The sequence below is a fragment of the Gigantopelta aegis genome, chromosome 4 (genome assembly GCF_016097555.1).
Source record: "Gigantopelta aegis isolate Gae_Host chromosome 4, Gae_host_genome, whole genome shotgun sequence".
Classification (NCBI taxonomy): domain Eukaryota; kingdom Metazoa; phylum Mollusca; class Gastropoda; order Neomphalida; family Peltospiridae; genus Gigantopelta; species Gigantopelta aegis.
Window position 1 is genome coordinate 46,945,952 of NC_054702.1, and position 18,473 is coordinate 46,964,424.

General features: G+C 34.8%; 1 protein-coding gene across 1 annotated transcript in view; it reads left to right on the forward strand.

The window, feature by feature from the left end:
* The window catches only part of LOC121370627 (guanine nucleotide exchange protein smcr8a-like), a 39,965-nt gene extending 23,637 nt beyond the window's left edge, over positions 1-16,328 (forward strand). Inside the window, exons 15-26 of the mRNA XM_041495985.1 lie at positions 929-1,032; positions 3,428-4,728; positions 5,130-5,202; positions 6,088-6,152; positions 7,649-7,811; positions 8,290-8,419; positions 9,262-9,318; positions 10,413-10,489; positions 11,560-11,637; positions 12,977-13,076; positions 13,902-13,968; positions 15,503-16,328. Of these exons, the coding sequence (XP_041351919.1) occupies positions 929-1,032; positions 3,428-4,728; positions 5,130-5,202; positions 6,088-6,152; positions 7,649-7,811; positions 8,290-8,419; positions 9,262-9,318; positions 10,413-10,489; positions 11,560-11,637; positions 12,977-13,076; positions 13,902-13,968; positions 15,503-15,558 (2,271 nt within the window). The 3' untranslated portion in view covers positions 15,559-16,328. The remainder of the gene's footprint in view (positions 1-928; positions 1,033-3,427; positions 4,729-5,129; positions 5,203-6,087; positions 6,153-7,648; positions 7,812-8,289; positions 8,420-9,261; positions 9,319-10,412; positions 10,490-11,559; positions 11,638-12,976; positions 13,077-13,901; positions 13,969-15,502) is intronic.
* The last annotated feature ends 2,145 nt before the right edge of the window (positions 16,329-18,473 follow it).

Below are 18,473 nucleotides of genomic sequence, written 5' to 3' on the forward strand. Positions count from 1 at the left end.
TTTTGTAAACATATAATATATATATTTTTAAATCTAAAATTATTTTTATGAGTCTTATATTTGTTGCATTTTGTTGGAATGTGACATAATTTGAGACAAAAGTTACGAAATAGTATCATTTATATCCTGTTTCATGCTTTTGAAAATTGCGAGAGCAGTTTTGTTCGCGTGTTGCTCACACAAATCTAATTTTGTATAACCTATTTTTCGTTTGCGCAAAATTTGGAGTACCATTTACTTGTTACGCAAAAAGGAAATTGCTTACTTGGATTTATTTCTGCGTAACCGATAAATGGGTCACGCAGATTTTCAGTTCTCAGAGGCCTGTATTTAAATACTGGATATAGAATAAAGTTTGACAAGCATGTTTGTGAAAGTGAAGTTTTCTGACATGTTTAAAACCATGCATATCCAGGGCTCGCCTTAGCCATAGCCAAATATGCCAGTTGCTAATTTTGATATGAAGTGGCTACAACATTTGAGTATTAGACTAATAATTTTTGTTTTTAAATTAGTCACTTTTTAATACTTTTAAAGGAAATACTCTACATAACTGAAAATTGGCTAAAGCAAAACACTTTCCAGTGTGAGCCATTCTTTCCAGTATTACTGCATCATTTGGAGGGGTGGGGGATCTAGCTCAGTCGGTTGTGTGTGCTTGAGGTTCTTGTGTCGTAGGATCAAATCTCCTCAATGGACACATTCTGTGATTGGATTTTTTTTCCTGTCCCAGCCAGTGCACCACAACTGGTATATCAAAGGCCGTGGTATGTGCTGTTCTGTCTATGGGAAAGTGCATATAAAAGATCCCTTGTTTCCTGTCTAAAACTACATGTCAGAATTACCAAATGTTTGACATCCAATAGCTGATGTTTAATAACTCAATGTGCTCTACATGTGTAATGTGACTAACATTTTCTGTTTTCAGAGTGACAGGATGTCGCTGGACAGTTTTAAGTCTATCAGCACATTTGAATCATTTGAAGATGATGGAGACATGTACTCTGTCGAACAGATGTCAACATCGTCAGTGTAAGTCAATATTTTCTGTCTTATTTTCAACTTTCGTTTTCAGATCACTGCTCCAATATTTAAAACATTTTTTAAAGTGTTTAATAATTCGTCAGTACATTATCAAATGAGCGACTAGTGAGAGCATTGATGTTGTAGTACTTGTTGAGACCCACAGATGACCATGACTTGTTTCGCAGGTATACATTTTTTTATTCTGCAGCCATTATTTCTGTTGGCAGATTATGATGACAGATAAAGCAAAGTTATATATATATATATTTAGTAGTAGAATATGACTTTTGATGACACTCATGTAACGTCACATGCATAGCTACATTACAAAATTGCTCATTTGACCTCTAGGTCATCGTACAATGTAGCTGAAATAACAGAAATAATAGCTTTTCCCCTTAATTTTTATGGCCTGCAGGATAAACATAATAACTAGTTAATGACGTCAGATGTCGTCTTTATCCTGTTGAGGCCGCATGAGAAATTCGGCTCGGCAAAGAATTTCCCATTCTTATCTTCACAGGATAAAGCTGATATCCAACGTCATTAACTAATTACTCTCTATGTAACCCAGACCTTGAAAAAAAAACTTGAGGGGAGTGATTAATTGCTCCCCTAAATTAAATCATGGGGAGCCATTTAAGATACTACCATACAGATACCATATAAATTCACATGTTTAGAGGAGCTAAGAATTACTGTTCTTGAACTGAACTAGGCATAGAGGTTTTAATAGACCATTTCAATTCCTATTGCCGATAATGTTAACGTTTACTAATAAAACTGATATAAGCAGCATATCAACACACCCAGGATGTACAGCAATAAAAAGTGTGGCACCTCACATCTAATCTGCCTGCAAGAAAATGGAGGGGGGGGGGGGGGGTCACATACCATTTAAGAGATTTAATTAATGTTTGTAATAGCAAGCATAATTTTTGCTGAAAATTGCAGTTCCATATTTGGGGGTACCCTGCATTAGTTTCAACCTCTGGTATATACTGCATAACAACTGTATAGCAAATAAAATTGTATTTATTTATTGTCAATGGATAATAGTATTTGCACAAATAATCAATGTCACATATTACTACCAGTCGCACCCACAGCTGCTTTTACTCCGTAAATATTTGACGGTGCACCTTGAACTTTGACACGGAACTCTCTTGTTTGGTACTATGCAACCTAGAAAAGTGATCAGTCGCAGTCCTAAAACAATAAGTGTCAGGGAAAACATTTAAATTGTCCACCCAGGCAAGATTTTTTTTTTTAAGTTTATGTTATTGGTAGAATGCATTGTAATTTTTTCATCCAATAAAACATTTGCAATTGCTCTAAGACAACTTAGGGGTTTTTTTAAAGTCAAAAAAGAAGATATTATGCCTCCTTTGCACTCTGCATAGTAGCACTTTTACCAATCTAATTAAAATTAGCTCCACTATTACATGTGGATCTAAAGACAGCCAGTTGGAGCTCATGTCCACCAATCAAAACCTTACTTGCAGAATCCTGCCAGTGATTTAAAACTAACAACACTGCGTAGTCCCCAATGTCCAGGTAACATTTCGTCTGTAAATAATAATTTAAATATTGACCAATCACACTTCGCCTTTTATAACGTTATTTGGGAGCATACAAATTCTAAAAATATCGGGCGAGTCTATTTTAGTGGTCGCAGTACAGCGAACCATACCAATACGTACGGGGTGGGTTATCAGTCTTCAATTTTACATTAAAAATTATTTATTTATTTATAAAATTAAAAAAACCTAAATCAGTCTTCAGTTTTACATTACAAATTATTTATTTTATAAAATAAAACATGTTTTAAGGCATTCGCAATTCACACGAAACATGTCGTATACCCTCAGGATAATTTGGAATGTTTTCAAATTATTTTTAAATCACTGGCAGGATTCTGCAAGTAAGGTTTTGATTGGTGGACATGAGCTCCAACTGACTGTCTTTAGATCCACATGTAATAGTGGAGCTAATTTTAATTAGATTGCACTTTTACAACAAAAAGCACTTACTGTTACAATAACAAAAAATAGTCATGCCAGATTTAGACTAAATAATGGACCTTATTTTACAATAAAAAGTCTTTTATAGAAATGTTTTCAGTGCAACAATAGTTTTGTTATCTTTATCCCAATACAAAATAAGTATATATTATACAGACCTCACCGTTTAAGAAGGGCTATCACTCTGCCTTCCCATCCCTTCCCTGTGACTAGTTCAAGGTGATTAATATTTAGCTCTCCATATCATGTGAGTTTGTATGATATCAATATGGTAGTATCTTAAATGGCTTCCCACAATCTAAGTTAGGCAAGTAATCAATCTTTCCCCTCAGTTTCGTCATGGTGACCGAGGTGTGATTATATCCATATTTCTCTAGTGTTTCAGACTGTTGTTCACCTAAGGTTGCTGCGTATGACCATGTGACGAAACCAACACCAGTGATGAGTCGACTGAACAGCCAAGTGAGTTGTGAGAGTGACACGACCAGCAGTGTTTATCAGACTGACGAAGCGGCAAGCTTGTCTGAAACACTTAAGACAAATAACAAGAGCAGCAACAATGAACAAGGGAATGTTGACCCACTCGGGAATGTTGACCAGCAAGGGAATGTTGACCAGCAAGGGAATGTTGACCAGCAAGGGAATGTTGACTCACACAGGAATATTGACCCATACAGGAATGTTGACCAGCAAGGGAATGTTGTCCAGCAGGGGAATGTTGACCAGCACGGGAATGTTGTCCAGCAGGGGAATGTTGACCAGCATGGGAATGTTGTCCAGCAGGGGAATGTTGTCCAGCAGGGGAATGTTGACCAGCAGGGGAATGTTGTCCAGCAGGGGAATGTTGACCAGCAAGGGAATGTTGTCCAGCAGGGGAATGTTGACCAGCACGGGAATGTTGTCCAGCAGGGGAATGTTGTTCAGCAAGGGAATGTTGTCCAGCAAGGGAATGTTGACCCAAACGGGAATGTTGACCAGCAAGGGAATATTGATCAGAAAGAGAATGTTGACCAGCAAGGGCATGGTGACCAGCAAGGGAGTGCTGACAAACAGTGGAATGTTGACAAACAATGGAATGTTGACCCACAAAGACATGTTGACAAACAAGGTGATATTAACATTCAAGAGTATCCTGACACATCAGTCATGCCTTCAAAAGGTTATCAGATATCAGAACTTGCCAGTCAAAATGCTCAGAGTGAGATTTCTGTTTCCATGGAGAATGGAGAACATTCCACGAGTTATCCCACTCGTACTTCTTTACTTTCTTCTTCAATAAAGGCTGCAGAATTAGCGAGTCATTCTGCCAAGTCGGATGCATCCGCAACATCAAGTCTACCGGCTCCCGAATTGAAAAACCAGGTTTCAAAATCGGCAAATCAGTCTGCAGAATTAGCGACATCAAATGTACAAGAATCAAATGAGACAGAAAGGAAAATTTCTAACGATTCGCCAGTTGTGTCTTCAAATGATGGGATTGCAATTTGTCAGCATAGCAATTTGAACCACGCAAATTTTAGTCCCTGCTCCTGCTGTTCTGCTTCTCCGCCATATTTGATGAGTCCACCTTACTGTGCCGAAATGAGGAGAGTTGCCAACTTTCCTTCAAACAGATTCAAGTCTGAACCATCGCAGCCACCGGTGGTGGAAGAAGCAGAAAAAATAAATCAAAATCAAGGTTTGAAAATAATAATAATAATAATCAAGTTTTAAAGTTTTAACCAAATTGGGTTTGAGTTTTTGTAGTTTTTTTTGTTTTTTTTTTTTAATTGGTTTTGTGGGTGGTTTTTTGTTGCTTTATTCCAAGTAAATTCTATTATATTTTCCTTTTGATCTACAAGGTAAATTTCTTTATAATCCTTTTTATTTTTGTGGGTGGTTTTTTGTTGCTTTATAACAAGTAAATTCTATTTATTTTCCATTTGATCTACAAGATAAAATTTCTTTACAACCCTCTCAAATATACATTTTGTAATTAATGCAAACAGTACATCGTAATTATTACAATTATTAAATGCTGATATACTGGTTAATTTGTATGTGTAAATATTTTGAATGTGATTCTTTTGTTTTCTTCAGAAAATGTTCTTCATAGTAGTGAAGAGAGCACAACTTGCACATCATCATGTTCATCAACAATGCCACCATCCAAGTACGTGCAGACTGACTCATATATAAATTCAAAAGATACTTTTCTTTTCCACATTACCTGTCCTCAAACAAGTGCACTGCCCCCCCCCCCCCCCCCCCCCCACAGCTAGTAACAATATGTAGGAAGAATTCCTCACATAATACAAGCAATAAAGATTTGAAAAACCGATAAATGACTCCGAATAAATCAAAGCCAAATAAAAAAAAGACATCCGAACCAAACAGCGAAGGAAAAAAGAAGGAAGTTACAGTCACGTGACCGGAACTAGAGTGAGCATACAGTAGAAGAATTTAGGCCATCCCATTGGCTGTTGGGACATTCGGACCAGACTACTAGCTGTAGGGGGAAGTGCACTTGTTTGAGGACAGGCAGTGTATCTATAAAAGAGAAACACCTCAAGTTTTCTCTATTTTTTACCAAAGTAAGTTAAAATGTAGATCATAGTTGTGTATTTTCTGGGCTAGTTCCGCTCAACAATTATTATTGCAATCATTGTATAATATATCAAAGTTCATTTAAAATAAGCTAATATTGATACAGAATACTTCTTACTTGTTCATGAAAAAATATATATATATACATTTCAATTTAATTTTGCAGTATTTGAAAAAGTCACTAACCCTCACAGAAGCTTTGTCTAGTGCCCTTTGTATTATAGTAATACAGGTGAAAAGTTGTACTAGCCCAGACTAGCTGTGGTAAATTTTGTTGTCATGGAATACACACATGTAATGATGCAAATTTTTGTTTAGAACAAAATATATTGTTATTTTGTTAGCATATATAGTATATTTATCTGGCCTACATGGTGATGGGCTTGAGTGAAATATTGAGGGTTTTTTTTAATGGTATATAATATTATTTAACTTTTTATTTAATTTGCAGAAAAACCAAAAATGAGGTCTTCAGTTTGGGAGATTCTGTAAACAGTCTTCAGCCTGGGATGCCAGGTAATTTATGCATAAGTATTGCTTTGTATTCCCGATCACATGGGGTGGGGGAAACCATATATTTATGGAGGAAATGGGGGGGGGCGGGCTAACCCACACTATGTATGTATGAATGGATGAGAGTTTTTCACCTCTTCAATCAAATTAATGAGATGTAATGGTCACGATCATACCCATGCCTCTCGAAAACAAAAATGTTATTTTAGTATCCACAACCTATTGAAAACTGTCTCATTAATAAGAAAAATCTGCTGCTCTGTTTGATGCATTCAGTGACATTATTATTTAGTTTATCCAATGTAGTGTCAACTAAAAACAAAATGTTATTTTGTTTATTTGATTTGTTTCTGATATTAAAGTCTTGTGATGGGTAAATGGTTGTTATTTGTAACCAAAGGCACGTAGCCCTATCGAAAATGGGTTATCTGCACAAAAATTTCTAGCACAAACTAAATAGACACAAGTACATGTCATACTGCCATTTTTAATGATGTCTCATGACCGTTACTTATTTTAGGTGTCTATTTTTAATATTGCTTAACATGGTGTCAAAGTGCAAAACCCCCTGAAATACACTTTTTTCATGATCTTTTGTGAACAAATTTTGACAAAGTCAAAGATTGTGCTGATGTAGTTTTTGTTACAAGAACACAGCATAAATTGGGATGGAGCAGCTAATTTGTAGGCAGTTCAGAAAGCTAGTGTGTAGACATCTATATATATGTCCTAAATGGAAGGTACTAATACATAGGTTGGTAGCAGCTAGGCTGTAAACATTTATGTACCGGTACATGTGGGTACGATACAAAGATCTAGTTAGTATACTGTAAGTTGGAGTTTGAGAAGCTAGAATGTAGATCTGAGTGAATGGAAAGAACTAGTAACCAATAATCCTGTTATAAATGAAGGAAGGAAATGTTTTATTTAATGATGCACTCAACACATTTTATTTACGGTTATATGGCGTCAGACATATGGTTAAGGACCACACAGATACAGAGAGAGGAAACCTGCTGTCGCCACTTCATAGGCTACTCTTTTCATTAGCAGCAAGGGATCTTTTATATGCACCGTCCCACAAAAAGGATAGTACATACTACAGCCTTTGCTACACTAGTTGTGGAGCACAGGCTGGAATGAAAAATAGCCCAATGGGGCCACCGACAGGGATCAATCATAAATCAACAGCACATCAAGCAAGTGCTTTACCACTGGTCTACTTAGATTTACTATATTAGGCATGTTTTCTGTGTAAACACTGATACTGTTAAATGAATGAATGAATGAATGAATGTTTAGCGAAACCCCAGCATGAAAAATACATCGGTGTCAAACTAAGGAAAATGCAAAAATGAAGTGATGATCAACATCAATATAAAAATTCAAGAGATACTGTTACTGATAGTAATAAAAAAACAAAAAAACAACAACAATATATATATATTTTAACTATAGCTTTACTATATTATCCATATCTGTTATTTTGTATTTTTCAGGTTATGACATTCTGAGTGTGGTTAACACCTACCACAACCTGGAGCACATTCTGTACAGTCTACTCACCGGACGAACTGTATTTGTGGTGGGGTCCTCAAGTACGGAAAATGACGTCATTTATGTGGTCAGAGCTCTGTCCATCTTCCTGCCTGATCACAGAAGGTGAGTAGTTGCAAAGGTCGAAACTGACCCGGGAGTTAAGAGGCGATTAATTCAAGATTAAAAGCTGAGAAGCAAAGATTTTTTCCCATTCCACAAAATTAATTCTGAGATTGTCATTAGATTAAAACATTTTGCATACTACTTGACATTAAATCTTACTCGGATGCTGGGGAATGGGCAGGGAATAATACCAGCACATGATTTTTAACAACCCCCCCCCCCCCCCCCCCCCCCCCAAAAAAAGAAGAAGAAATACCCCTTGTAAATTCAAAAATGTTTATGTATGCTTTTAGAAGAGGGGGATAGCACAATTATGTTTGTAAAATTTTAAAATGGTGAATGGCCTCTTAATAGCTGACATCTCAGAATTGCTATTGGTAGTATGTCTGTAATTTTGGTTGTTGCTAAAAAAAAGAAATTTAATCACTAATATTTGATTGTTTACACTTAGTTTATGAAATGTTTTATTTTGTTTTAGAAAACACTCCTCTGTGGTTGAATGGTTGTCAAAACAACTGAGAATAACGGATCTCGGTAGAATCAAGCTTGCTGGGGTGTGTCGTCCAGAGAAGAAATCCTTGGATACAATAATTCCAAGTGTAATCAAAGTGAGTGTATATGAACATGTAAAATTAAATTTAGTAAAAGTGTAGATTATGGGAGGTCATTTATTTTCAAATTTCTGCCAATAAAGAATGAATGAATGAAAAATTTAAAGTTTGTTTTGTTTAACTAAAGCACATTGACTTATTAATCATCGTCTATTGGATGTCAAACATTTGGTAATTTTGACAAATACATGTAGTCTTAGAGAGGAAACCCGCTTCATTTTTTCATTACTAGCAAGGGATATATAGTCTTAGAGAAGAAACCTTTTATCTTTTATATGCATCATCCCACAGACAGGATAGCACATACCATGGCCTTTGATATACTAGTCGTGGTGCACTGGCAGGAACGAGAAATAGCCCATTAGACCCACTGATGGGAATCGATCCTAGACTGACTATGCATCAAGTGAGCTCTTTACCACTGGCTACATCCCGCCCTGATTTCCAGAAATGTTATTAAACAAAATAAGTTTCAACTTTTTATCTGCGGCGATAGAACTTAGAAGCCCCGGATAGTCCAATGGTGTAGCCCCAGATAGTCCAATGATGTAGCCCCAGATAGTGCAATGATGTAGCCCAGACAGCATGCTTGAACCGTAGTAGGATATAGATAGAACTTAGAAGCCCTGGATAGTCCAATGATGTAGCCCCAGATAGTCCAATGATGTAGCCCAGACAGCATGCTTGAACCGTAGTAGGATATAGATAGAACTTAGAAGCCCCGGATAGTCCAATGATGTAGCCCCAGATAGTCCAATGATGTAGCCCAGACAGCATGCTTGAACCAGTAGTAGGATATAGACAGAATTAAATTAAAATGAAATTATTTTTGTTTTCAGAAATATGTTTCTGTGCTCGATATTGAAAGGAAGACAGTAACTGGTCCAGTATACCAGGTGTGCTTAATAGAAATGTTGTTTATTGTTTCTTTAATTACTTTAAGTACTATTTTCAGCCATATTCATTATATACCAGTTGTTATTGATAGTTTGGTATGTCATTGAATTATGGTTGTATATCCAGTTGTTGATACTTTGGTATATAATTGGATTATGACTGTATACCCATTTGTTATTGATATTTTGGTATATAATTGAATTATGACTGTATACCCATTTGTTATTGATAGTTTGGTATATAATTGAATTATGGTTGTATATCCAGTTGTTGATACTTTGGTATATAATTGGATTATGACTGTATACCCATTTGTTATTGATAGTTTGGTATATAATTGAATTGTAACTGTATACCCATTTGTTATTCATAGTTTGGTATATAATTGAATTATGACTGTATATCCATTTGTTATTGATAGTTTGGTATATAATTGAATTATGACTGTATATCCATTTGTTATTGATAGTTTGGTATATAATTGAATTATGACTGTATACCCATTTGTTATTGATAGTTTGGTATATAATTGAATTATGACTGTATACCCATTTGTTATTGATAGTTTGGTATATAATTGAATTATGGTTGTATACCCATTTGTTATTGATACTTTGGTATATAATTGAATTATGGTTGTATACCCATTTGTTATTGATACTTTGGTATATAATTGAATTATGACTGTATACCCATTTGTTATTGATACTTTGGTATATAATTGAATTATGACTGTATACCCATTTGTTATTGATAGTTTGGTATATAATTGAATTATGGTTGTATATCCAGTTGTTGATACTTTGGTATATAATTCAATTACAGCTATAAGACCAATTGTAAACATTATTTGTCTTAGTTAATGTATAATTGAATTATAATATGTGGTACTTAATCTGTAAAGAAAGTTAAGGAAGATGCATTATTCTGTTGTATGTGAAATATTATGATAAGAAGCATCCACAAAAGTTTCTCAAGTCCCATTAATATTGTACATACATATGCTAAAAACGGTACGCCAGAGGAAATACATTTCTCGGTTTTATCTATATTACTAACATTTTTTAAAGTTGATTTTTTGTCTTTTTAACAGGGTAGTCTACTTAATGCTATCTTAAGTAAAAGAAAAGCATTTTCAATTAATTCAGAATTTATTGCATTCATACATTGGTAAGTACTTGTTATCTAATAAAACTAATACTTTTTTTTTGTGTCAGTAGAATTTGTTTGGGTTCAGTTACAATTGGAAACTATGCAATAATCACATACACACAAAATTTGTGGTTTACTGAATTTGTATTTGCATTTGTAAAGAAATTTACATAAATATAATTTGTATTTGCATTTGTAAAGAAATTTATATAAATATAATTTGTATTTGCATTTGTAAAGAAAAGAAATTTACATAAATATAATTTGTATTTGTATTTGTAAAGATATTTACATAAATATAATTTGTATTTGCATTTTTAAAGAAATTTACATAAATATAATTTGTATTTGTATTTGTAAAGAAATTTACATAAATATAATCAGATGCATCTTAGATGAAGGCAGGGCTTGAACTTAAGAACTTGTTGCCTACGGTAGTTTTTTGTTTTGTTTTGCTATATGCCAAATGCTCACCTATGCCTGTAGATCTACTACAAAATTTAAACCAGTAACTTCGGTGACCAAATAAACACACAAAGTTAAAAACAATTACATGTACATGTACTAGCCACGAGATCAGTGATTTAATATTTTTTACTAGCCAGAAATAAAAATTCACTAGCCCTACTTTAAGTAAATAAAATTTTACTAACAGGAATAATTGGATATATATGTCACCTAAAGCTGGATATAGAGCTTAAAAACCCTTTGATATAGAGGGAGGCAGGATATTTATATTTACAAAATAGACTTAAATGCATTTGACAACTTGGGTTTTTTTCATTAGTCATCGGGCATGGAGATAGTAGTTATTTACTAACCCAGCATTGATTATCACTAGCCATGGGAGTGGGGCTACCATAACCTAGACGCCCTGATCATCTATTATCTTTGATGGCAATACTATTTTATCCAGCAGCAAAAAATATTCCTTGGTAAAGCCACTGACTTATGACAATTCATATCGCAGTTATGGTAATTCTATTTGGTGCCACCATCACGTTCAAACCATGTGAAGACTATAGTACTAAACGGTATAAAAAGAAACTTAATTACATGTTTTAATTTTCTGTTTTAATACATTTCAGTTGGTTGATGGAGATATCATCAAAAGCGTTTATATTTTATCATTCCTTCTGTCTGGGGTCTGCAGGAAGGATAATACAGTAAGTCGTTAGTTTTGACATTTAGTTAATTAATATTGCAAGCCAGTTCAGACTCGACTTCACTCTCATTGTGTTACAAAGAATTTGTTTTATTAAGGGAGTTGTATGTTCGATTTCTTTTGTCTCTGTATTTATTAGGAATATTTGTTTGGGGTGGGGTGGGGGGTGGGGGTGAGTGATAGACATCCCTTCTCAAAATGTAATCCTGTTTTGGAACAGTTCCAAAACTTGAATACTTGTACAACTGAACAACAACGAAAGAAATTGCAATATTAATTTAGTTTTTGATGATTTTAAAAAAATCATTCAGTTTGCAGGGCTGTAGCTAGGATTTTTTGTTTTTGGGGGGCAGATGAATTTTTGGAACGAATGAGCATGGATGCGCAAGACACTAAGTGTGTCCGGGGGTACGGCCCCACAGGAAATTTTGAAATCTAGAGGCTCTGAAATACCATTTTGCAGCCATTTCAGGGAAGTTACATACTAAAAACGTCACTATCAATAACCATTAATTTAGTGGGTTTTTTTTTTTTTGGGGGGGGGGGAGAGGAGGAGGGCTAGCTATGGCCCAGGGGCCTCTTTCACAAAGATCTCTTAGGCTCTGCTAGACAACAAAGCATCTTCTTTGCAAGTCTTTTTACATTGCACTGCGATATCGCAAAGTTGCGAGAGTTTAGTGAATTAGGATCCTGGTTTGAATCTCATTAGTTTTTGTGTCTGTTAAAATGATCAGTGTTTTAGAAACATTTTACACCCATTTTGACAGTGTCTTTACTCGATTCATTTATCATCAAAGAAATCTCTGTATTAAAATGATCGGTGTTTTAGACACATTTTACACCCATTTTGACAGTGTCTTTACTCGATTCATTTATCATCAAAGAAATCTCTGTATTAAAATAATCGGTGTTGTAGAAACATTTTACACCCATTTGACAGTGTCTTTACTCGATTCATTTATCATCAAAGAAATCTCTGTATTAAACATTATTTGTGCTTATTTTATTGTGCAGTACATTTCTACAGGATCCCAAACTTTGGGTATGTAACATCATTAAAACAATTACTTCACTACAAGTGACATTGGGTGTGGGTGTGGGAATTTTTGGCATGCTTCCATCCGAGAACTGTTCAAGCACACCTGTTGTGGGCACAACCTCTGACTTCGCCATAGAGTTCTGTCCATGACCGGGACTATAAAATTTGGTGCACTCTTTATGTTTTTTATGTTGCAGCTTTAAAGCTTTATCATATTTACAAATGTGTTGGCTACAACATAATTATTATTGTACCGGAAAGATACATGAATTTAAGTTACTTAATCAATTTATTTACTTAGTGACTACAGGCTGCATAATCAAGGGGAACATTACCGAAACACTGTGAAAAGCTTCATGGTAAAGCTGTCCATTCTAGATTCAGATGTGCACATTATCGAAGTAAGTAATACTATTCTTCTAATTACCAATGTCCATATTCCATTTTATCCTGCAATCATTGGCAAGATATGATGACTAGATAAATCTCACTGACCAAAAATATAGGTCACGTGACATAAGCCCGACTTGACTTAAGTATTTCAGAGTAAATGTTCAATAAACATATTCTTTAAATCATTTGTTTAAGTACAGTAATTACAAATAACTTTCAGTTTTGCGATAACAATACAAAACTTGTTTATTTATTTATGAATTAGAATTTAGAAACATTTTTTGAATATGACAGAATGTAGCTAGCATCTTACAAAAAAATACATCATGTATCTTGTATGACATCATATGGCAAAAGCCTTGCTAGGTTGACGATACTGATTTGCGTACACAAAAATATGGAACAAATAACGATTTTCCAACTATTCCTATAGGATTACAGAATGAAAGAAATAACTGGTTACTGTCTTAAGATATCGGCTTTATCCTGCTCAGGTCGAATGACGAATGCAGCTGATTCTAATTCGCAGGATAAAGCCGATATTTTCAGACAGTAACCAGTTATTCCCTATATAAAATGTGTGTTTAATTTATCTAGAAATAGAATGATGAGATATGATTTTGAAGGTTATTGCTCGCCTATGATGTTTTATTAGGAGTGGATTAAAATAAAGTTAAACAAAATGAAATGATGTTTCATATTTAAAAAAAAAAACATTGACTCTAAAACTACACAATATTATGGTATAGTTGTCAGATATTTTCCATTTTAAACAGTACAATGTCATGTTTGTGTAGCTACAAATATGTTTCTCTTTTTTCATTTATTTGCAGTACCTGTGTGAAATTGTTAAGATGTCAGAGATTGAACAATCTGGGAAGCTAATTAATGCAGACACAGGTAAATTTGTTAAAGAAAATCATTTGTGATTTTTGTTTTAGTGTGTGAATCTGTTACCATGTTAGCCCAGTGGTAAAGCGCTCTCTTGATGCGCTGTCGGTTTGGGATCGATCCTCGTCGGTGGGCCCATTGGGCTATTTCTCGCTCCAGCCAATGCACCACGACTGGTACATCAAAGGATGTTGTATGTGCTATCCTGTCTATGGGATGGTGCATATAAAAGATCCCTTGCTGCTAATCGAAAAGAGTAACCCACGAAGTGGCGACAGCGGGTTTCCTCAATATCTGTGTGGTCCTTAACCATATGTCCGACGCCATATAACCGTAAATAAAATGTGTTGAGTGCGTCGTTAAATACAAAATTTCCTTCCTTCCTTCTGTTAAATGTCTGAGTGCTTTTGGAAAATACAGTAATATATCTATATACTGGTAGGATATAGGAGTGTTAACAACACTCCAACACATTGTTTAATGATCAGCAGTTTGATGTCGAACATATGGAAATTGTGACAATTGATTTAGAGAAAGAGAGCAGAAACCTGTTGCTGCTTTATAGGCTAATGTTAAGGACTACTGTAATTTCCTATATATTGCCCATAGCCTATATGTTTTGAAACCTAAAAATATCCCTGCAGGCAATATAAAATGCTTTTTTTGACAGCATGTATATTAAAACAAAATAAAGTAAATAATGATAGTTAGCATTTATTTTTTAAAATACTGGTGAATGATATTTTAGGTGGAAATTACAATTAAAACAACTCATTACAAGGTACAGGTATGCAGACACTATTCATGGTGTTCCTACATGTATGACCAGTTGTCTTTCATTTTGATAGTCTGCTGACTATCCACCAGAGGGGGCTATCTGACTCCTATTTTTGTGAAGACCTAGCTATAGCTAGTTGTGGTCTATCATACAGGTGTAGCAAGCAATTATGGTAGTCACATGGGAGGTTTCGTATGAATTTCCTCTTGAGTACTACTTGGAATGGGAAATAATAATTTGTGACAAACCGGCCTCGATGGTGTGGTTAAGCCATCGGATATAAGGCTGGTAGGTACTGGGTTCGCAGCCCAGTACCTACCAGCCTTATATCCGATGGCTTAACCACAACATCGAGGCCGGTTTGTCACAAATTATTAGTACTGACTCCCACCCAGAGCTAGTTTTAACGACTCAGTAGCTGACAACGTGCTTGAACCTTGATTGGATGTAAGCATGCAGATAAGTTGAAATAAAATTTGTGATCAATCTTAACTGTATCTGTTTTAGTGTATCGGAGTTTGAGTATCTGTGTTTTGGTGTATATGTATTTGACAACATATCCCAACAACTAATGCAGTTAAACTATTAATTCTCACACTTCACTTATTACACAAGTGTAGTTCACTTAACCAAATTATCAATTACTGGTTTCAGTAGCAAGAAACCATGTAACCTGAATTCTGTGTATGCCACAGTTTGAATTTTTGTGCCCTGACATGTACAGTTTATTTGCAGTTTGACTTTCGAATCTTTTTTCTTTTTCAGGAGTTGTCAGACCCATTTCATTGAGTCACGAAACTTGTCAAATATTCAAGGGCTAGTCCTTTCAGTAGAAACATCTGCTCAAGGAAACAAAAAGACAAACTAGACCTTTGAATGGATTTATCATTACCTGTGGGGAAAACCAGAAAATCATCCATGTGCTTTTGTTTATGTATTAACTCTACATAGAGAATATTGTTTAATGATGAAGGACATTTGCTTTCGATATATTATGACATTAAAATGCTACTGTTTTTATCCTACAAATATAAAAAGAGTATGGTCTGATATTCTTAACTTTTGATACACAGATATTTTCTATGATCAGTCTAAACAAGCAAGTCTGCTGAAGTTTGATGTAATATTTTTCTGCAATGTATTTTTTTTCAAAGGGTAGTACCGGTACGTATTGAACAGGGGTGGGAATTCTCCTCGGATCAGCTGTTTTCCTCTCATGGAACATTGCGTTTCCTCACATTTTAATCATCCTTTCCTCCAAAATGTGTCAGATGGCACAGATTTTAAGCTAGGATTTCAAGAATTTCCGGGACCCCTCTAGATTTCCTCTTTTTTACAGTTCACCAATTCCCACCCTTTGAACTTTGTCCTGTGAAGACAATAATGGGGAACTGTGAGGCTTGTTTAGCAGAATTTCATAGTGGTCCATGCAGGCTAATCTTCACATTCATTCCCACAGTGCATGCAGGATAACATTTGCTCATCAGTGAAAATCGTATTATAAATGTTTTGTAATATAACATCCATGAAAATGGATAACTAGAGACTACCCAATATGGCCATAGGAAGCGGGGGGGGGGGGGGGGGGGGGGGGGGGGGGGGGGGGGGGGGGGGGGGGGGGGGGGAGAGATGGGGGGGGGGGAGAGGAGAGGAGGGGACAGTGAGGCCCAAGACATTTACTTTGTTTTACTAGTTTTATGTACCAATTTTTAAAATGTGTTTGTCCCACCCCCTATAGCACATCTTCACCCCACCCCACTTCACATATTTTCCAACTGTTCTACTCAGCCCCCTTATACCACCGAGAGATACTGTTTTAGATTTTAATGATTATTAACACAATTATCATATTTTATTAAAATATGTTTTAATTACACCAATAAACATTGACTGTTCGTAATGTTATTGTTAAACTTTGTCACCCCACTTGATCATGTACATTGTTTTGTTATATTGAAATATCTATTTTAGGCTGTTTTAATGCCAAATAATGTGCAATAAACCATTTTTTTTTTCTGGATGGCTTAAGCTATTAACCTACCTGAATTAATATCCAATATCACTAGATAATTACTTAACACCTGTGTATCTTACAGAAAATAATAAACCAGTTTTGACTTACAAAGGTTATGTTTCGAACGAAATCATTTTCTTTTACTTATTGACAAAATTTAGTTCATGAGAGATATAAAACTTCATTCCCAATTTATTATTCAATTGTATTACCCCAGATAGAGTGATGGAAAGAAATAAGGTATCACATTCAATCCCACATTACATCTTGGTATGAAATACAGACATTACTATGCTAGTAGTGAATTAAATTTGGTCTACAAATGGATGTGTTCCTTTATTTCTTTCCATCAGTATATATCGGCTGAGAAAAGGAGTGATGTCACGATACAACGATAAAATGCAATGAATTTTATAATAATTGTACGTTTTTTCTGAACCTAAAGCTCGCTCCAAGTATTGATTGTCTTGAGACGTGTCAGAAAAACCATCTATAAAAAGACGAGTGCCAGAAACAACTTCATGACATCCTGGGACAATGAGGTAACAGGTCGAGATTAATTCAAAATGTAGAGAAATGATCTCGGCATAAGTTTCACCAAAGATAATTGTTTATTTTGATATACCCACCATTATTTTGAGCCGTTTGTTCAGGCCTATCAGCAATCAAGATAATGAGATCTACTTAAAGGGACTTTCCCGCGTTTACAGCCATAGTAAGATGTCTACATCTAATGGAACCTTTCTGTGGACTAAAATTACATATACAATACATTTTCTTGTTTTGGAATATCAGTATCTGTTAATCCAATGTGTTTATGATTATGTGCGAATGTTTGTAGCAGTCACTTTTCATTTTCTTTCGTCGTGTATTTTCTTGTTCCAACCAGTGCACCACAACTGGTCAAAGGCCGTGGTATGTGCTTTCCTGTCTGTGGGAAAGTGCATATAAAATATCCCTTGCTGCATTAAAAAAAATGTAGCGAACTTTCTCCGATGACTACGTGTCAGAATATTACCAAATGTTTGACATCCAATAGCCGATGATTAATTAATCCATGTGCTCTAGTGGTGTCGTTAAACAAAAAAAACCCAAAACATCATCATATATTTATTTTCATACATACAAAATTACTGGAAGTTAAAAGCTGGTTTGGGCTATTGCAAACATTAAGACGACAACAAACACCTTTTTTTTAATACAGATACTAGTATTATTGTAAAGCGGAAACTGTCTTTAATATGTAATTTTAGTAATGAAAAAGGATCTGTTAGTTTTAAACATGTTACAATGACGGCAAACTCTGGAGAGTCCCTTTAAGAAGTGCTTATTATTTTGCCACTACAAAAATTATTTGAGCCAAGTTGGATTAAATGTTATGATGTTAGGAAATAATTTGTTAGAAGTGGGACATCTTTTAGAAATATTAGTTTTTATAAGTTACGACTTTAATTTAATGAAATACTATTTATTTGTATGTTAACTTTACAATCGCTAAAAATAAAACATTTTATTGAATGCTTTAGTTTTTGTTTGTTGTGTAAACTACCACTAAGTAGAAATATTGTTTGTAATCTATAAATTAATCTGCTTTTAGGTTGATTTTTTTTACAATCCACATCACAATGGTCATATTCTAGCATCTTTGGCTTAAACATTTGAGATTATTATTATGTAATAACAGTGTCAGTATCCGTAAAATGCTTATGCAGGAAAATTTGT